Source organism: Chenopodium quinoa, unplaced genomic scaffold (genome assembly GCF_001683475.1).
Source record: "Chenopodium quinoa cultivar QQ74 unplaced genomic scaffold, ASM168347v1, whole genome shotgun sequence".
Taxonomy (NCBI): domain Eukaryota; kingdom Viridiplantae; phylum Streptophyta; class Magnoliopsida; order Caryophyllales; family Amaranthaceae; genus Chenopodium; species Chenopodium quinoa.
The window spans coordinates 3,558,211-3,580,133 of record NW_018744895.1 but is presented as its reverse complement, the minus strand read 5'-3'; the positions used below and the strand labels follow the sequence as shown (position 1 = coordinate 3,580,133).

At 37.5% G+C, this 21,923-nt stretch overlaps 1 protein-coding gene across 1 annotated transcript; it reads left to right on the top strand.

Annotated features, from left to right (window-relative positions):
• Positions 1-18,742: 18,742 nt before the first annotated feature.
• LOC110705976 lies at positions 18,743-20,874 on the top strand. Its single transcript, XM_021883901.1, has 4 exons — positions 18,743-19,095; positions 19,272-19,311; positions 19,403-20,093; positions 20,171-20,874. The coding sequence occupies exons 1-4, from the start codon at positions 18,743-18,745 to the stop codon at positions 20,872-20,874; spliced, it is 1,788 nt and encodes a 595-aa protein (XP_021739593.1).
• Positions 20,875-21,923: the final 1,049 nt, after the last annotated feature.

The window sequence follows — 21,923 nt, the reverse complement described above, 5'->3', positions numbered from 1 at the left end:
TCGAACTTCATCGAGTTCGATTTTCCTCCAACTTGTCATTTTGGAAAGGTGTTCCTTATCCAAAAAGACACCATCACGAGTAACAAACACTTTGTTCTCAGAGTTGTTGTAGAAGTAATACCCCTTGGTTTCTTTTGGGTAGCCCACAAAGAAACACTTGTCAGATTTTGGGTGAAGTTTGTCAGAAATTAATCTCTTGACATATGCTTCGCAACCCCAAATCTTAAGAAAAGACAACCGTGGAGGTTTCTTCGTCCATAATTCATATAGAGTCTTTTCGACAGCTTTAGTCGGAGCACGGTTCAGAGTTAGTGTCGCGGTTAGAAGTGTGTGTCCCCAGAAAGAGATGGGAAGTTCACTAAGATCCATCATTGATCGAACCATGTCTAACAAGGTTCGATTCCTCCTTTCGGATACTCTGTTCCATTGTGGAGTTCCGGGAGGTGTCAACTCTGAAAGAATACCAGATTAAAATCGTATTATTGCTAATTTTGGATTACGAACTCCGATTTTGACTCAAAATAGTGAATTTTGGGTGGAATCGACGTTCTAAATTAGACTTTAATCACTTTGTGATTAAAAAAATGGGCTTCCAGAAGCCAAAATCCACCCTGAAAGTGGTTTTTCGAAGGGTTTTTCATTTTTGACGAAAAATTTTAAATCTTTATACCATAACTAATTATGGCATGCAATTGTTGGATTATGTGTTTGATTATACCATTAATCTTCTACAATTTTAACCCTTATTAAGCATGTATATGAAGTCATAATTGGTGCTTAATTTGGTTAGCTCTTATTTTCACATAAACTTGCAATTTCACATTTTTGCAAATTAATTGCTTGGAGTGTGAATGTTTATGGTGAATATGTAATTTTGAAGCCCCTAAAATGTTAAAGATTCAATCTTTAATTGTTTATTTAGTTGGATCTTCACTTGCTAAAATCCATAATGAACTAATTTTTTTGGTTTTAATCATTTTTAAGTTGATAAAAATCTTAAATGTTCATACTTGTGCTTGAAATATTATTGTTCTTCACATTGGAATATTACAATATTCAAATGTGCATAAGTAAGTGTTAAATAAATTTTTCATTAGATGATTATTCATTTTTCCATCCTTTTTTGTCAAATCTCATTGTTAATTTATGTTAGTTTAATTAATTGTGAGAATAGCCCTCAATTTTATTGCATCAAGTTGAACAAAAAATAATTTAAAGAATGATTCTTGAATTAATTTTGGTTCTTGCGCTAAAGTTGAATTTAATTAAGTTGGACTTATTTTATTTTCAATATTGCTCAATATTAGTTCTAAAATTAATTTAGAATTAATTTTTTTTATGTCGAGCAAAAAAATCGGAAGAAAAACAAGCACAAAACCGAAACCAAAGCTTCGAGTGCCTAGGCTCGGCCAGCAAGGCTCCTTGTGGCAGCCCACATGTTGTTGCCGAGCCAAAGCATGTGCGAGTGTGTGTGCGAGGGAGCGTGCGTGTGGTGCGAGTGGGACTACTAGGCAGTGCCTAGCTCGCATAGCAACGCCTGCGAGGCCAACACAAGCATGCGCGCAAGCACGCTGCTAGCGCCAGCGAGACGCAAGCATGCTGAGCATGCTGCGACGCTGCCAGTGCTAGCACGCTACTGTGGCTGTGCGAGCAGCACCCACGCACGACAGCAAGGCTTGGATGCTAGGCACTCAGCCGTTGAGGGGCAATTCTTTTGCGTTTTTTGCGGTTTTGTTTTAATTAATACGAGGCTAGGCCTCAGTTATTCCCGGCACTTGCAAAATTATTTGGCAAAGTTTTGGGTTAACCGGCTTAATTAATTTTAATTGGATTAATTTTAATTAAGTTGGATGTGAAATTTAGTGGGAACTTCGTTAATCTCTTGAGCTATTATTGCGTTAATTCACATAATCGGATAACAACTTTGACTAGTTTTAATTAGGCGTGTTAATTGGATTAACCACCTAAGTTAGTTACTAGTTTGCGCTCGTTTTGAATTTGTTGCTTGATTTATTTTGTAAAATGATATTCACTTTAGTGAATGGTTGAATGGAATAGATATTCTAATACAGGTTTTACAAAATGGCAACTAGTGGGGCCCGACTAGGATAGTAAATACGGAATGTGTTCCGTTTTGTATTTTTGTAATCTAAATACGGACTTCGTGCCGTTAAGTATTTTTGTACTTAAATTATTTAGATTAGTTCTTGATTTTCTAGTAGTTGCATAATTGGTGGTGATGTCTCGAAGACGGTGTTTCTAAGAAAACGAAGCCAAGAAGATGCAATGAAGGTCCTTGAAGATTTGAAGATTCAAGTTTCAAGGGGTCATGCTAGTTGCCAAATGCATATTTATTTATGCTTATGTTAATATATAATTGCGATGTTAGATGCATGTTTAGGATTTCGAATGGTGAATGATTAATATAGTTTACTTAAATCAACCATCATAGAACCCTAAGTCCCAAAGAATATTGAGTTAAAATCGCCATTCCAAAATGACACTTAAGGAACTAATGAGAATGGTAATGGGCTATGCCAAAGCAAAGCATTACTACTTTCTTATGGAAGTAAGGTATGTTGGAGTGCTTGCTAAAGCAAGGCATCATATACACGTTAGTTTTGGTTAAACTCAACAATATCGGTAAGGAGTCCTTAGTTGTCGTGGCAATGTAGATAAACATCATGAAAGCATTAGATGCGAAGTTTTATCGAACCAAGAATAGCTTAGAGCTATTAGCAATTAGATTGCTTACCTTAAAATGTTAAGTGTTAAGACGAGCCAAAGCATGCTTAATCAGTTATTGATTTTTGGGATCTTGGAATCGTTTTATTCTCGCCTAATTGGGACAAATTTATAAATGTGTGAATAGAATGTTAATAAGTTAATTGAAATTTCTTAAAAGACACTTTGCCAATAGTTGACAAATATAAGTGCAAAGTGTCTTATATTTGTAGAATTCTAAATCAAATTATAATGTTTCCAACGATTGGTAAAGAAATCTTTTGACAATGGTTCTCAAAGAAACAAAAAGGCATTTCTAAAATACAACTTCTCATAAAAGGCTTTTATAGCTAAGTCCGAAAGAACGGTTGGACATCATGTATTCAAAATACTAGGTAGTTTTGATAAACATGAAGTATTGAGTTGAAAAACTCAAATTGTCAATAGTTGACAACCAACATATCTTTTCGCTTCATACACTAATGAGTAGGACTCATTAATGTAGTAATTCAAGTACGAGTCAAAAGAAAAGATAGAACTTTGTTTTACGGCGCATTAGATGCTTAATTATGCCTAACAAAGTATAAAAGTCAAAACACTTAAAGAAGTGGTTCTTAAAGTTATGAGATGATGTATGATAAGAGATATAGGAAACAAGGAACATAGAAGAGGAAAACGAGATTCCAATTCTACCTATGAGTTCATGTTATCGTACTTATCTTAGCAACTCATTATCTTCACAAGTATCAGATATTGCTTGAGTGTTCTATTTTAAAGTGACCTCAAACCATTGAAGTTAAGCTAAGTTATTGACTTACAAGCTTGGAATGAAGCAAGTGGTGCTACATCAGTTGTAAGGTCATTAGCTTTGTTTAAAGACCTATTAAAGCTAAGGCTGGAACAAATAATGGTTATTGTGTTCCATAATCAGCAAACGATCCGTTTACACACGGAAAGACTCACATTCAAAGTAAAAGAGCAATAGTTGTTGGTTTTATTTGAATGCCATGGTTGTCTAAGCCATGAGTCAAGGATGTTGATTATAAACAAACATTTCTCTAACATGAAAACTCGCAAGGCTCAAGTCATGGACATGATTTGTGTTCCAAACATCATTAGCATTTTCATGTCGACAAGAACGTACTCAAGGCTCTATTAGATAGACTCTTAATAGTTGATCGATACGGAATCGTTCTAAGGCAAGCAAGTCTTACTTGTTGAAATCGACAAAGAAAAGAGTTGTTATGCTTGGTATAGACAATTGACTCTGAAAGCTAAAGAGGATTCCATTACTTCAACGTTTTCACAAGAATTTGAAAGAATATGGCTATATTCACCAAATATGAACAAACTGGATCTTGAATTGCTCAGAAGTTCAGTGAAGTATGAAATCGACTTGGCAAGATATCAAAACGTCTAGATTAGATCGAGGGATGTTTGCTTGAGCCAAAAGTGATCATCTCAAGGTTATGAAATTGAAATTTCATAAATAGCTCCATAAAGAATATAATATGTCTTGACGAAGACCTCGATGTCATTTGGAAATGACTCGAATGATGATGGATTACATCCCTTCCTATAAGTTTCTTAAAGATTTGCACAAATGACTAGTGCTACACTAAACAAAATTGTCGAAGTTAAGAAAGGACACCATATTCAGTTATGGATAGAAATTGTTTCTAGCGTCTTTTCAAGTATATGTCTTGGGCTCTTAGCCTCAGTGGGAGCTCATTGGCTCAGTTGGAGCTAAGTGGCTTAGTGGGAGCTAAGTGGCTCAATAAAGGGCTAAGATAGCTCAAGTGGGAGCTAATTGTTTGTTTCACAACGAACTTTTACCCAAAGACAATATACATGTCTCTTTGTAAGCATTCAAGTGAGACTAGGGGGATTACTTCCACAACCTAATTGAGAACATAGTATTTGTTGCTCTAAGTAGTGTCTTTCTGGAAAGTAACACATTTCCAAAATGACAAGTGGGAGGAAAATGAACTCAATGACCATCGAGACGAGCAACAAACTAGAACTGAGAATCTTGGAATACTTTAGAAGAGCTTCATGAGAATGATTGGTCAAGAATACTCAAAGGACTTTACAAGTGCCTTAAGAGAGAATTCATTACTCACAAAACTTTAAAAGTATTGGAGTAAGATCAATATAATCAAAGGGCTTTAAAAGCACCTTGAAACTCAGTGTTTGATGCAATTACCCCGTATAGGTATAGAATTCACCAAAGGCTTGGATTGAATCCTATAAATTTCTATTAGTTAAAAATAAACCTAAGACTTACAAGCATACTATTTACTAATAGATGGTAAGGGAATAGTGTCTTGTAAGATAGCTACGACAAATCCTAATTCCGGAAATGGTTAGAGGCCATAAAATCCGAAACAGACTCCATAGCTGAAAATCATGTTTGAAACTAGTTAATTTGCATGAAGGGTAAAGACCCATCAATCGCGAATAAGTTTTCAAGGAGAAAACCAACAAATATGGAAATGTATATGCATACATAGCTAGATTGGTTGAAAAGGATACAATTAATTCACGACGTTGATTTTAATAAAAACCTATTCACCAATCAGAATGTTTAAGTCTTTTCGTGATTATTCTAGCAAAATTGCGCATATGAAATATGGCAAAATAGATACCAAAACCGCCTTCCTAAAAATAGGATTTTGAAATAGACTGTGGAAATAGTTTAAGGGTTTTGATTAATCTAAATAATGCTAGATTTGAAAGCAAGCTCAAGAAATCCATTGGTGGATTGAGAGAAGCATGTAGGAATTGGAATGAGTTTTCTCATAAAGTTAATATAAGGTTTGGCTTATTGAGAAACATGGAAATTCTTTGAATAAGAAGTTTAGTGGATTTTGTAAGGTCCAACAAGAAGCTTACGAACTCTATTGTAAAATAACTATCAAATGCTAAATGCTTTGATTTGAAAGAATTTTCAATAATGGACCAGGCTCAGACGGCACTTAGTACATAGTGGGAATTAAGATCTATTGAATAGACTTAATGAAATATTCGAACGGGTAAAGGAATTTACCGTGTTAAACATGGAGGACCTGAAAAGGCTTTTGACCCATATGTATAAAACTAAGAAAATGTTTGAACTAAGTACAAGATAGGAAAATACTAAGTGAAACAAGAAAGACTCTAGTAGAGACTTTCAACCGTATCATATAGCAAATAGTTTAGCAAGACTCAATGGAACTGGATGAGCTAAAAGTTACATGAATGGGATGAAATTGGGAATATTTCTGCAATTGAATACATCATGTATGCTACAATATGGAATCGTCACATGACCTGCATGCTTAGAGCATGACAAGTATAAAATACCAATCAACTTGAATCTAAGCAATGGATCTTTAGATTATGATCAAGAACATCCAAAGTACTTAGTTAAGTAAAAGGATGAGTTCTTGATGCATGGAAACAAATATAATTTGAGTATTGATGTTGCAAGCACAACCTCAGCAAGGATTAGATCCTTAATGAGGAAGCCATTTATAAGCACGAGGTTAAGATGCGTCATGGCTTAAGAATGGCAACATGAACTTATGTCCATGTATATTGTGCGGAAATTTAAGGTAAATTTCCATAATCACAAATGATTACGGTATCCAAATCATTGTGAGCCAGTTGGAGTAAAATCCAAGCAAAGCATCATTAGGAAATCTACTAAAGTATATGTTGAGAACATTGCTACGTTAGAGGCAATAATAAGGAAGTTGTTAAATGGATAGTTCGTTGTTGAACTTTGATGATTGTAGGTTATCAAGTTGAAGATCTCAAATCACGAAAATGAGTGGGAGCCATCACTTGGACAATAAATCCTAAATCACATATAACTCATAACACTCTCGAATCTTATCATCTTATTATGAAAGTTTTTGATAATGAAGATGCTCAGATTTGCAAAGTAATCATAACTGAACCTATGCAATAAATGAACCACAACATTCACAATTGCATAAAAGAAAACAAGCATATTAGATATGGGTGTGATTTATATAAATGTTTTGTAAAGAGTATTATTCTTAAAACATTTGTGGAAAATCATTTATCATAAGATGAAACGTTCAAAAGTTTCATAGTGGAATAAAATTTTACAAATTATTCGACAAACTATTTAATTGTGGTTTAGAATTAAATAATGAGTCCATTTGATTTAACGACATTCAAAATAGGGTATCAAGACAATTCTTGGATATAGAAACACCTATTAAGTGAACATTGAATGTCATATCAAAATTTATCCCTAATCGAGGTCATTTGAAAGTTGGACGACTAACGACCACGTGAGATTAGTGTGTAGTATGATTTATAGCACCGTTTCTTGTACTACAAGGACAAGAATGTCATAAATCATTGCACAGGTATTGGTTTGAAACTATACTAGATCGACCTATGAGAATACTCTAAGAGATTTAATAATCGTCATAAGTATATTACTCATTATGGCTATCGGAACCTCTTTCCTCAACCACGAGTATTGTAAGTTCTCTTGTTTGAGTACTAGTCCGTTTTGATGTTGTCAAACGTCTGCCGTACAAGGGAATTATAAAGGAAACACTCGAGTGGCTAGGGCCACTTAGTAAGGGAAGCTAACAATGCAAGAGTGGGAATGTCCCCCTATTAACAGTAGGGAATATATCTTTGTTGTTTACAAGGCCTCTCGAAGAGCGGGACTGTGAAATTGCATGGCCGTACTCAAATGGATTTTAGAAATCATTTGCTTATTGACAGTCGAACTCAGACATCAAGAAACACTTCTGGACGTAATAAGAATGACAAAGAATCTTACCTTATAGTTCATGAAGAGGCATTAAGTGACATAGGAAACAGGCTATACACAAATAGAATACTTGTCCGGAAGGACAAGTGGGAGATTGAAAGGAATGATGTCCTTCGAACAAGTGTATTATTCCGATAGAGGGTTCGGAATTAATTAGGTAGCTGATTATTCAGTGAGGTCAAGTGATCGGAATGCCTAGCTGGAGGCCGCTTTCGATCAGTAATATTAATGTATAATTAATATTACAGCTTGCTCTTGACTGAACCCTTCGGGTCACACCCAATCGTGTAACCGAACCGAAGCAACGAATTAATCCGAAGGATTAAATAAGTCGATATAGATTTTACGAACTAAGACGTCGGATCCCGAGCTTAGAGCGTCGAAGCCGAGTGTCGAGCATCGAGTCAATTTTAGGAATCGACAAAGACAAGAAAATAATCAAATGACGTATCATGCTAAAATTACAAGCATAGCATGAGCCCTAGCCATGCCTCGGATCAAAGGCAACTGACTAGGGGCCGCAAGCACCAAACCACTTAGCCACCGCAACCATCGCAAGGCCCAGCTAAGCTGGCCGTTGCTTGCGAGCTAGCTGGGGCGGCCTAGCAAGGCCAACAGCAAGGCGGATGCTGCTTTTGGCCTGCGGTATGCGCGTGGGCCTGCGATAGCTGCTGTGGGCTTGCGGCCAGCAGGCCTAGCCTTGTGGCGCAAGGCTGGCAGCGTGGCTGGCCTTGCTGCCCAAGGTCGGGCAGCTGCCCTTGCTGACCGGGTAGGTGTGGGGCAGCCCCTTGCCTTGTTCTCCAAGGCCAAGGTGGTCCTCCCACCTACTCCCATTCTTGTGTGATGACACTTGTCATTTGATTATTGTTCTTGCCTTTTTAATTTAATTTAGAATTAAATTGAATCTTATTTTTGGCGTTTTACCAACTATCCCACATTGAAAGATGATGGGAATTCTTGGGAACATTTCCCTATATATACCAATCATTGGGTATTGGGAAATTCACTTGAGTTGAAGAACTCTAAGGGATCTCCAAAAGCTAGAAAACCTTTGTTCGTAAACTCTAAGTTATTTTGGTTTAGCCCCGTCTAAGCTACGGGGTAGGGGTCGGTTACGGTTCGGTAACGAGGGTGTGAGCCGTTGGAGGTTTTGCACTTGCGGAGCTTGAAGCTTTCAAGTCCGAGCTCGTCGATTAAGAGAAGCATGCTTTCAGGGTGAGTATTCTTTCTATCTATTCTCTCTCTTCTCTTGTGTTTTGTTGATTTGTGTGCTTTTGTTTATGTTGTAATTATTATGCATGCGATCCGGTTTTGGGGTTTTGTTTCCGCGCGGTGTCGGACATCGCAAAACCCAACGGTTTTAATACCTTAATCCCAATCCTAATCCAATTAGGATTCATTAGAAACTTCTAGAAGTCTCTAGAAGGTTATAATCTATCCTTTTCGAAAGATAAAGATCAAGGAGTTTGAAATTGAATAAATTCCTCTTTTTGAAAGTCCTTGTTCTATTCGAATTTAAAAAAGTTCAGATATCATTTTCGTGCCTCATGATTTTTATCCAAATATTAGATGGTTGGATATCCCTTGAAATTATCTTTCCAATGATATATCATAATCCCAATTCTGAGCTATAACGAAAAAGATATGAACGAAATACCAAACTCTATTAAAATCTGACACTATCCCACTATTTCGGCCATATATATTATTCTACAAAAGATATCAATCTGATTCAAATTGGGTTAGAAAGTAGAATTCTAGAGCTTTCCAACAATATATTATTCATCTTATTCCAATTTCTGGATTAAAAGTTATGATAAAAACAAAAACCGTAAAAATTGTTGTCCATCGCGCCGCGACAGTCATGTCACGCCTTGATGGACCTGTCGCGTCACGACAAGCTTGTCACACCGCGATGGAACCTGTTTTATTTCGATTCGGATTTTGACTCTTTTTTATCCTTCGACCCTCTTTTTTCCTTATAAATAGAGGTCGTTTCACCCCGTTTTCAATCATCAACAAGCTTGATCACCAACAATTATCATCAAATCCCTCTCTAATACTTTCTCTCTCTCTTTCTTGATTCTTTTCTTAGCCTTAGCCTAAATACGTCCTAACACATCCTTGAGACTTTTTCCTAATCAAACACCATACCTCCATCACGAGCTTGGAAAATTACTAGCCAATCTCGAAGTTGTCTTCGACCTCAATGTGAAAGGTTAATAGTTCTGAGGGTTTGGTCCCAAATCTATATTTCAATTCTTATTTGATTTAATCTTTCTTAAAGTTACTAACGTGTGTATTGTTTTGATAGAAAGAGATATGAGGCATCAAAGTAAGTAATTCGATTACTTAATTGATAGAAATCATGCTTAGGATGTTGATTTTGATTCCTAGTATCATATTTAGGCTAATACTTTGATTATGATTTTTATTAATGACATGCTAGGGTTTGTTATTAATCCGTTTAGTATCATGCCTAGGATCTTACTAATCATGTTTTGATGATTTTTATTACGATGATGATTGTTATGTCAGTTTATTACATTGCTCGATTATTCATGATTGATTGCCATTGCTTGATCACGCCCCTTCTTGCAAGTTTAAAGGGAATTTTTACTTAAAATCTTGCCTAGCAAGATAATTAATAATTTGATTTAGGCTAATATTATTTTAATTCAAGTGATTGCCGATAATAGATTTGATTGTGCATTAATAATCAACCAATGTAGATTAAACGGGTTTAGGGCTAACTCGATGTATGTATGTTGATCGGAAAGCGCACATGATATCATAAGAATTAAGTAGAGGCCGATTTAGGGCAAGTTCAATCTCTTATAGGTTGGATTCGTACCATCAATCCTGAACATCCAGTCATGGTTCCAGACCACTATGGAGTTAGCAATCTCCGTGATCGTGAATGGGGTGTAACCTTCGCACCTGTGAACGGTTTACAAGTTCCTAAAACTTGTTGGCGACTCTTCTATCTCTACCTTCCTTCCCTTGGAGCGCCACCATGCCTAAAAGCATGATCATAGTGGGGCTCAAAAGGTTGAGTTTGAAAATTCCTTACAACCACCCTGCTTTGTTTTTTGATCTTTGGAAAACATTAAGGACCTCCTGAACAAAGAGGAGATTGTTATGGATAGATCTATCTAAAGTGAAAGCATTTTGTAGCAGACTGATGACATGTTGTAGAATTGGGCATAGACGATTCACCATAATCTTAGAAATCGCCTTATATAAAGAGTAACAAGACTTATTGGCCGAAAATGATTTGGTGTTTCAGGAATTTCAACTTTAGGAATCAAAGTAATAATAGTGTGAGTTATCGAGGGAGGCAGGTGGCCATGAGAGAAGAAACTCTGGATAGCTAAAGTGATGTCCTTTTCTAATATTGACCAATAAACTTGAAAGAATTTAGCCCCAAAACCATCGGAACCCGGAGCCTTACCGGGGTTCATATTTAAAAATGCATTTTTATCTCCTCATGTGATATGGGAGCTATAAGCTCGCGACGATCATTATTCGATAAACAACTTTCAACAAATGAAAGGTCAAAATCTTTTGGGGAAGAGAAATTAGAGCTGAATCTGGATTGAAAAGAGTCTAGAAGCATGTTTCGAATATCTGAAGGAGACTCTACCCAAGAATCGTCATTATGTTTTAGTCTATAAATAGTGGTAAGAGCAATTCTTTTTTTTCATCTTATTATGAAATAATCTTGTATTTCGATCTCCCTTAGTTAGCCAATTTTTTTGTCCTAAGGTACCACATTTGCATTGCCCAAAGAGAAGAAGTTTTTTCCGTTGTCAAATCATGCGATTAATATGACTGACCAAAATAGGATTGAAAGGTTGAGTTTGTAACGATTCTTCTAGATTTTTTTATCAGTTCCTCATTTCTCAAAAGTTGATTATTATTATTACCAAATTTTCGCTTCGACCATAATTTGAGTTTAGACTTGATTCATTGCATCTTAAGTTGGATTCTGTAAAATCGAGTACCTTGAATATTAAAAGGCCATATTTTTCTGAACGATAAAGTGACTCCTGTTCTATAGTCCAAAGATTTTGGAATCTGAAAGGCCGAGGACCCGATCAATGGTGGGGGAAATTAGAGTAAAAAATGAGGGGAGCATGATCAAATACTGTAAACGTACCATAGGAAACATTACTATCTGGAAATAAATGTAGAAAACTTCTACTACTAATTGCCCTATCCAAACATCCGTAGATGACACTATTAGCATAACATTGTTTCCAAGAGAAAGCATGTCGCAAACATGGGATATCTAAAGCATTGGTATCAAGTAAATTTGGAAGTCTATGCAATTGTTGCGGGGTAAATAGGTGACCACCAATTTTATCACTATAATCTAACATCTCATAAAAATACCCTAATAGCAACCATGGTAGGTGAGTATTTCGACAAAATGTAGTTAAATAGTCCCAAAAGAAATCTTTTTCTTCTTCTTGAGCTGGGCAATAGGCACCTGTGATAACAATTTCTTTGTTAAGAGGTTTGTAATTAACAAGTGAGCACACCTGCCATTTAATTCTGAACTTTTGACACAAATGTTAGAATTATCCCAACAAATCCATATACCCCCACAATGATTGGAGGGTTCAATTACTAGCTTATTATCAAAGTGGAGAGCATTAAGGATTTTTTTGCTATTAATGGCATTTGTCATAGTTTCTAAGATGATTAGTAAGTCAGGTCTGTATTTATATTTAGCATGGATTAGTTCTGCAAGAGCTTCGAGCTTTTTCGCTCCTCTAATATTCCAACTTAGGGTTTTCATTGAGTAATAAAAATAGCTAGTAAATGTGACATTGTCACCATGTCCTTGCGAGTGGGGCACACTCGGTTCCATCGGAGCTGTAAGAGGCCAATCCAGCTAAAACTGCGCAAACTAATGAAAAATAATAAGGGCATATTTCTAAAAATGTCTCGAACATAAGATAAACTTAACAATTCATAGAGAGTGGAAAACACTCAGTTCCTTAGGGACCTTGAAAGTCCATTCAAGATTACAATATATTGCCAAAAAGAAAAGCAGAAGGAATAATACTGCAAATAGAAACATTGAAAAATGAATCAGATAAAGAATAGGTAGTTCCAGGAAAACAAAAAGAGTAAGCAAAGACCCCCTTGTCTTCCTTCTCAAAATCATGTACTGTTCCCAGTATAAGCTAACCAAAGAAGGAATAGAAAAACAACTATTCCTGCAGAAATAACAAAGTAGAAGTAGATAATAGCAACAGTCAAAATAGAGGGCCCAAAGCAAATAATACAAGATCGTAAAAAACAACCAGAACTATCTGATACATGACACAAGAGGACCATAACAAGGTAAAAAAGAGCCGGCCTGTTAATATTGATGCAAGCTCTAGCAAACTGAGCCTTATCCTTATTTTGCAAGGTGTAATTATCAACCTAATCAGGGTTCCTATGCAAGAAGTGAGAGAAGCGATATGATCCCAAGACCAGTATTCGTTAGGAAGAAAAGGGATTTTTACCCATTGATCAACATGGGTAATTTCATTAGAAAAAGGCCTAAAATTAGGCTTCCAAGGAGTGAGAACAAAGTTAAGGCCTTGAACAAACCAAGGTCTACGGTTCCAAATATCCTCTCTATCCATAGGATTGAAGAACTTAATAATGAATCACCCGTTTCCCAGATATCTAATAGACACCTCACCATGGATAAACTCCCAATCCCTCCTAAGCCTAGTTATGATAGCAGAGGAAGGAACAAACTCACCCAAATTTTAGCAAACAAGACAATAGCCCTTAGCTCGGACTTAGTGGTTTTAGAGAGAGGAGGGGCATGACCAACTACATTGGCGTGAATTGGATCTGGAATTGATGAAGAAGAAGGACATGCACTGACTGAAGGGGAGGGAGGGGCAGGATGAGCATCACCGTCACTTCCCAGAGGGAGTTCGGGTTCACAATTGAGATTAAACTGGTTCCACTTAGATGACTATCCATAGGGGTAACTCCACACATAGAAGGTCTAGATTGGGTAGAAGGAAGGGAAGACGAAGCATGCATGCTTGTAAGAGTGGATGTATAACTAGGAGGAGGAGGAGGAGGAGGAGGAGGAGGAACATCAGACATTAAGATTAGAAACACACTAACACTAAAAGAGAACGGGAATTAAAAGATTGCAAGAGGAATGAGTTGTGAATTTGCAGAGGGGAAGAGGGGGGTATATATAAGCTAGAAAAACCTTTCCCCAAGAAAAAACATAATAATAAATTAACCAACAAAGAACATGAAACTCCAATAGTAGGAGTATCCAACAAGCACAATCATTCAAATTGACAATATCTAGGGTGAGGGGAGGCCACACAAGAATACGAAAGGAATTCGGACATAACACCCAGCATAATAACATAATAAATAACAATTATCCCAATAACAATAAATTAAATTGGACATTAGAAGGCTAAACGACTTCCCTGAATTGAGATGTTCAAGAAGCAGTCTAGAGAAGGTAGTAGCTGCAGCGGGCTTGAAATGAAGAAACCTTCGTTCGTAATAATTACATCTTTAGTAGCTTGTATATCTAGATACGCGACCAACTTAACTCGCTTAATCTCGATGTTAAAAGTATGCCAAAGGATTTGGATCGTCTGATGGGTATCTAATTGAGGGATTAAAAGTAGATCTTGGTTGAAAAGGGAGTAGTCTTTTGATCTAATGGCACAGGTAAATTGGCAAAGGCCAATAAATGGGCTTGAAATGCAATGATTTAATGTCTTACTCTTGCTAATTAAAGCTGTATAGCTTTGAAAATGGGCAAAGATGGTGGTCTTGGGAAGGAGAAGCGGGTGGCGAAGTTCTCTAGGCTTGAACTTTAGGTGGGGTGGCGGTGGGTTTTTCCATTTCGTTTTTTTCTTTCTCTCTCTAGGATTTCTAAGGCCTCTCCTGTTTCTTTTGTTAACATTATGCCTTGTAATTGTAATAGCTGTAAGCCTGTAATATACATCCTATTCTTATATCGAGTACATTAGAAGCTCCCTCTTAAAAAAGATCTCATATTGTTCTTTATTTTTCTTACCTTAATTAAAAATAAATAAATAAATAAAAAAAAAACAATCCCTCAATATTAAAGGTAATTTAAATTGAAATACTCGGTACAAAACAACACTAGTGAGTCGATGTTTGTATGGTTTGACAATTTTCCCAAAGTTTTTTAACTTTAACGGAACTCAATTTGATTTAATAATATTGCTCGCCTAACGTTTCTTAAAAAAAAGGATTTTTTAACATGAGTGGACAAACCTTTGCCCGGTTCTCTAAAAATGGACTGACCTTTAAATCTTCCCATTTTGGACAGAAGTTTTCTTTTTTTCGCCCATATTGGATTGAGTTTACCTGCAACCGGTAAACGAAGTCAACATTAGCCATGTTGACCTTTGGGAAGTTAGTTTCCCTCCAACAGCAATTGAAGCGCCATTACTCTTCAACCAACCATGTCGAATCAGCCATTAACGCTGGGTAAAGCGCGCTTCTCCTCCCCTATTACCCAAATGACGCTCTATTCCTCTTTCACTTTCACTCCGTACAACAATCTTCTCTGCAAATTGCTGGTCCCCAAATTTTTTTTTTCCTAAATTGGTTTTGCGATTCTACTAGTTTGGTGCAAGCATTGAAGTTAAATTAAAGCTACTGGGAAATCCATTGGGGTCCTCGACTCATCCGTAAGTGGTATGTTCTTTGTAGAACCCTAAAGCTGATTATTTTCGTTGTTAATTGCAAAATTGTGTGCGAAGTTGTCAATTTTTATGGATTTTCTGTAGGGGTGTACAAAAACTGGACCGGACCTGAAACCGGACCTGAACCGACATGACCCGAACCGAACCTGACCCGGACCCGTTGATTCAGGTCCGGTCCCGGTCCTTGAAAATCAAGGTTCTCGGTTCCGGTCCGGACCCGGTCTAAAACCGGGGGTTTTAGGTCCGGACCTGAAACCCGGTTAAATTGCATTAAAAAAAAATTTCAAAATAAAAAATGCTGCTTTGCTTCATTTTTTATTTTCTTTTCTAACCCTAACTCGCTGCTTGCCTCCTATCCTCCCTCACTCTCACTCTCTCGGGCCGTCAGGCGACACCTCCCTGCCTTCCTCACTCTCTCAGGCGACGTCCACCGCCCAGGCGCCCAAGGCTTGCTACATCAGCCAGACAACCACCGCGAATCTCCGGTAAGTTTTTGCATGTTTAATTTATTCTTTATTCTTTTGTACTTGTCCGAAATTCCGAATTATGGTGTTCATGTTCTTGTTTAATTTTTTTTCGAATTTATATATGTGGTTTTTATTTCGTTCGATTTTATTTATGTGGGTTTGATTTTTGTTCGAATTTATATATGTGGGTTTTATTTTTGTTCGATTTTTTTGGTCGAATTTTTGTTCATCCTGGGTTTACATATTTGAATTTATATATGTTTAATTTTTGGAAGTATGCTTAATTTATATATGTTTAATTTTATTTATGTGGGTCGAATTTTTGTTCATTTTTGGTCGAATTTTATTTATGTTCAGAATTTATATTCGAATTTATATATGTTTAATTTTATTATTGTGGGTCGAATTTTTGTTCATTCTGGATTTGTTCGATTTACGTATAATCGTATATATTACTCTGATTAGTATAATTGTGGTATCTTGTCCAGAAGAAAAATTCAGGACTTTAGAATTTCGGCTATGTTTATAGCAAGAAGTTGCATATTCAATTTAGTATGGCATTTTGCTTTTGCTTCTTCCAATTTTTGACTGAACTAATTGTCCTATGATTTAGCTTGCATATTCAATTTAGTATGGCATTTTATTCAGCTATAAGACTTAAGAATTTTGATCCAACATCACTGACAATCTGACATATCCAATTAACCAGCACACTATCGTGCTTGAATTAGTTGAGAAATCTTTATGTGATGCTATAAGTTCATTGAATTCGAAAATAATGCTGGATAATTGGACATAATCATAAAAAGAAAAGTATGTTGAAGGATAACATCCCTACCCTACATAAGAGCTTATCCTTCTAGATCTGCAGTGGTTTGGAAGTATGCTTTACATTCAAAGAATATGTTTAAATCCGATCTAATTTAATCCTAGGATCAACTTGGAGTTCCTTACGATTAGCTTGTTTTCTGTTTTTATGTTTAGTTACTTATTCTTGTTCTTATTCTTGCAGACTTGCCCAGGGCTAACAAGGGAGTGAAGGAACCACGGATTCTTATGTAATGTTATGAGTTTTCATGGATTCATTTGTATTTTCGGTGGACTCATTTGAATTTTTGGTGTTTGGAAATTGGGACTTTATAGACTTTATGTAGTTTTGTGATTGATAATTTTGGTTTGTATATAATTATTAAATTATGCAACAGGTCTAAAAATCACAAAACAGGTCCATATGCAGGTCCAACAGGTTATTTATTAAAAAAAAAAAATCACAAAACAGGTCCATTCAGGTCCAAACCCGGACCGGACCTGATTTTTCAGGTCTGACCCGGGATCGGACCTGATAAATCATGTCCGGTCCCCGGCCCTTAGAATTACCTAATTCAAGTCTCTGGTCCAAACAGGTCGGTCCAAGTCCGGTCGGGTTTTGGACCGGTGTACACCCCTAATTTTCTGGACTGAAATTGTGCACTGTGAATTGCGTTTTGTATGTACTTAGGTTTAGTTGTTAATTGGATTGTTGTTGTTAATTGGATTGTTGCTGTTAATTTTGTGTCTGAAATTTGGTTTTTTTCATGTTGGTAAATGCTAGATATGGATCCTTTTGCTGCTGTAACTCTTAAGTACTGGTATAGGGGGACTTTTAAAACTCTGCATAATAGGACATTAGTGTATGAGGGTGGAAAAGGTAGGATTTTTAGTATTGATCCTGATGAGTTATGTTGGTGGTGGTTAGAGGACTTTGCAAAATAATGTGGGGTTGAAAATGTGGATGATTTGTGGTATTTGGAACTAGGGTAGCCATTAGAGAGTGGGTTAAGGAAGGTTTATTCTGACAATGAAGTGAATGGGATGAGGGAGATTGTTTTGAAGTTTAGGTGTTTGGAGATATATGTACATAAAGGGGTTGAAATACCTAAGTTAGATCCCATTGAACCCCACTGCCAACCTTTGACCTATGACCTTGCCAGGAATAAACTACCAATAAAGAGGGGCCCACAGTTACCTTTAATGATAAAAGATGCTCCCACCCAGAAAGATGCTCCCACATCAACAATCGTGTGTCCCTCCACATATACAGATACAACCTCCCAACCTACTTCTATATTCCCAAAAGACAAAGGCAAATCCAAACTAAACACTCTTCCTTTAGCTACCTTCTACCAGCCTTCCCCTGTTCTTGTTGATAACACCTCTATTCCAGATCTGACCTCAAACAGGGAACTCCTTCTTAGTGATGAAGATGTCTGGGTTGACAATAGGCCAAAAAGTCCTTTAGATTAGGCAGATCTTTTGGGGTTCAATGAGGATGTAAGTGGAGATGAAGAAGATCCACTGTATGACCCAGCTGTTGATAGAGGGAAAAGTATTTTCACTGGAAAAAAAGGAGAAGGAAATGAATCTGAAGGTAGTTATTATATGGATGATGAGGATGAGCAACAGAATGAGGTGTTAAGTGGTGAAAATGATGGTTATGACTCTAAGGTAGATGAGGAGGCTTTGACAGCAAGGGAGAGAGTGAGAACTTGTACTGCCAAGTTGGTACAGATAGCAAATCAGCTATAGAGGGAGGCTGCTGAGGGTAAGCTAGGTTGTGAGGCTGATAGGGAGGTTGGAAAGAACTTGAAGTTGTTGCAGAGGGATATGCTAGTGAGTATGATGAGAGTGAGGATGATTTAATAACCCCAACAAACAGTTGAGATGAGGAAGAAACTAGAAAGCAAAGGAGGAAGAGGGCAGGAAATAGTGTGAGTGCAGACACTGATTTCAGTGTTTTTACTTGGAAGGTGGGGCAGAGGTTTTAATCGAGGGATGCTTTCAAGGATGCAGTGTCTAAGTATGCTATTTTACAAGGAAGGGATCTCACTTATGACATAAGCAACACTAAGGTAAATCAGAGGTTAGGTGTGAAGTGTGTGGAGGGTTGTGCTTTCTATTTGTATGGTGCTTGGGAGAGTAGGAGGGCTTCTTTTGTTGTGAAGACTGTGCACTTGGAGCACACTTGTCACAGGAACATGAAAAGGAACAGACAGTTGAAGTCAAAGTGGGTAGCTAAACAATTTTTAGAGGTTTTCAAGAACAGACCCCATTGGCCAGCAAAAGAGATAGTTGAAACTATTAGAAGGGCCTTTAAGATAGTTGTTGAGAGAGGATTTGCATACAAGGTGAAGTATGCAGCTCATAGAATGCTTCATGGCTCAATGCATGAACATTATGCAAAGTTGGGAGGCTACATAGCAGCTTTGAAGGCTGGCAGTCCTGGTAGCTGTGTTGAGTTGGTGACAGTAACAACACTGAACAAACAGCCTGCACCACCACCTGTTTTTCAAAGGTTGTTCACTTGTTTTGAAGGTCTGAAAAAGGGATGGTAATTTGTGTGGATGGGTGTTTCATGAAGACCTTCTTAGGTGGGCAATTACTGTCAGCTGCTGGAAGGGATGGGAATGAGCAGATGTACCCTATAGCTTGGGCAGTAGCAGAAGGGGAGAACAACTTATCATGGGAATGGTTTTTTGAGTAGTTGAAGAATAATCTTGGCCTAAGGGATGGTGAGGGTGTGTGCATCATATCTGATGAACATATGGTGAGTATTTGTAAGCTTCTTTGATTTTTCTTTGTGTATGATGTGCTAGTCATTGATTTTAATTTCATTGTTAATTTTTGATGTGAACTAGGCCATTTTGAATGGTGTGAGAAATGTTCTCCCTAAGGCTGAACACAGGCATTGTGCTAGGCACATATATGCTCTGTGGCATAAGACCTACAAGGGGGATGAACTGAAGCTGATGTTCTGGAAAATAGCCAAGTCATACAACATGGCAGATTACAATGAAAATCTTGAGGCTTTGGAGAAACTAGATCCTGATGCAGCAAATGCATTCATAGCATACAATCCAAAACTTTTCTGTAGGGCTATTTTGGACACTTCTGTCAAATCAGATGCAATCACCAGCAACATGGCAGAAACTTTTAATGGATATATCATCAATGCAAGAACAAAACATCTTATTTATATGCTTGAAGAGATAAGGGCAAGCCTAATGCAGAGGCTTGTGTTGAAAAGGATGGAAATGCATAAATGCAGCTCTGTTTTGTGTCCAAACATTCAGAAAAGGTTAGAAATAGAGAAGAACAAGGCTGCTTACTGTGATGTTATGCCTTCATCAGAGACCTTGTTTAATGTCAGCTATCAGTTGGATTCCTTAGTGGTTAATTTAGAGACTAGAACCTGTACTTGTAGAAAGTGGGACATGGTTGGAATACCATGCTATCATGCAGTGGCATGCATTTTTTTCTTGCACAAGGAAGCTAAGGCTTATGTGGACAGATGTTACTGGAAGGACTTGTATTTCAAAGCATATGCAGGTATGAACCTTGTATGTTGTTGCACATAATGTTCATTGATTGACAACTATATTCATCTAACTTGTTGTGCCTTGTAGGGTCAATTCCACCTTGTGAAGGGGAGAGACACTGGCCAAGAGTACAGTGGGCTTTGGATCCTCCCCCAATTAAAATAGGGCCTGCCAGACCAAGGAAAAACAGGATCAAAGATCCCCATGAAAATCCTTCAAGGACTGGTCACCTCACTAGGGCTGGGATGGAGATGACATCCAGTAATTGCCAATTGAAGGGCCACAACAAAAGGAAGTGTCCTAATCCAACCTCCTATGCCAGTGAGCCTCCCACCAAGAAGCAAGCAACTGCAGCTCAACCTCAACCACAACACCCACCTACTGATACTGATGCAGAGGCTCAGTCACATCATCAGGCTACAGCACAGCCCAACCAACTTGGTAGGGGTGGTAAAATGATCAGAGGAGGCAGGGGCTCAAGAGGGGGAAGGACTAGCTCAGCTTCTGGTGGAGAAAGAAGCACTGCATCTGCAACAGGACAGGGAAGGGCTAGCAGGGGATCAACAGGTGGCAGGGGATCAAGAGGTGGGAGGGGCTCAAGGGGTGGGAGGGGCTCAAGAGGTGGAAGGGGCTCTAGAGGTGGCAGGACCAGCCTTCCAATTGGTGCTGGAGTGCTGTTTGCAGCTGATGGTTCTGCTGCAATAAACCAGGGTCCATCTCAGTCTGATGTAAACCAGGGTCCTTCACAAGTCACCCAAAATGTGCATCCCACTCAGACAAGCAACATCTGATGTATGAATGTGTTGGTGTAATTCAACTAGGGTTGGTTTTTTAATTAGTGAACAATTTGTCTTTCTTGGTGAACAATTTGGTGTTTTTTTTTGGGTTGCTTTTAATTAGTGAACAATTTGTTTGTTGCTTTTAATTAATGAGCAATTAGTCTATTTTGGTGAACAATTTGCTGTTTTTTTCCCCCTGTGTCAACAATTACACAAAACAATAGCTAACAATTAGCAAAAGGCAGGGAACCCTTTTTTATTCAATCATCAGTCTTAACAGCTACACATTACAACTACAACACAACCAAAAAAACAACCAACAACAGCCTACTACTTGAAGGACATAATCACTATCCCAAACAGAACCTATGACAAAACCAAAGCCAAAGAAAAATTTCTCTCATTCCTTCCACTCTTCATCAACTCAATTCGCATTTGACTGACTTCACCCTTAAGTTCTTGAACATCTTCTTCCAAGTTCTCTTTTTTCAGCTGCACCCTCTTCACCTTATCTTCCAGCATTCGCTTGTGCATCTCTAACTCAGCAATGGTGGTTTCTTTTTCAAACAATTGAAACCGTAAATCATCAACCTCATCTCTCACACCTATCCACTTAAAAAAACCACAACTTGTATCCTGTATATCAAACCACAATTAGTTATCTGAACCCTAATTACATTGAATAATTGAGATGATTAATGAACCAATTAAATTCTTACAGGCCATAATGGACAGCCATGGAACTTCAACCCCACATTTGGACCATTTTTCATCGATCGAACAATCGCATCTCTTCCACAATTACATTTAATTCTCCCATATGACCCCCCTCCCCTTGATGAAGAAGAAGACCCTGACGTTTCAATTTGATGCTTTGCTCTCTCCATTGCTGCCAAACTATGGAGAACGAACTTTGAAGGATTTCTGGTTGAAGCAATAAACAAACAAATTAAAAAAATCGAGAATTTTTGTAGAAGAAACAGAGAAAAGCCAACGGTAAGTGCCACGTCAGCGAGCAAACCGGTTACAACAGGTAAGGTTACCTGTTCAGTCCAATATGG

Coding starts and splice junctions, on each gene's coding strand:
- LOC110705976 (XM_021883901.1), top strand. CDS start 18,743: ATGAAAAGGAACAGACAGTTGAAGTCAAAGTGGGTAGCTAAACAATTT. Junction 19,096..19,271: donor GAAGGTCTGAAAAAGGGATG/GTAATTTGTGTG, acceptor TCTTGGCCTAAG/GGATGGTGAGGGTGTGTGCA. Junction 20,094..20,170: donor GTATTTCAAAGCATATGCAG/GTATGAACCTTG, acceptor TGTGCCTTGTAG/GGTCAATTCCACCTTGTGAA.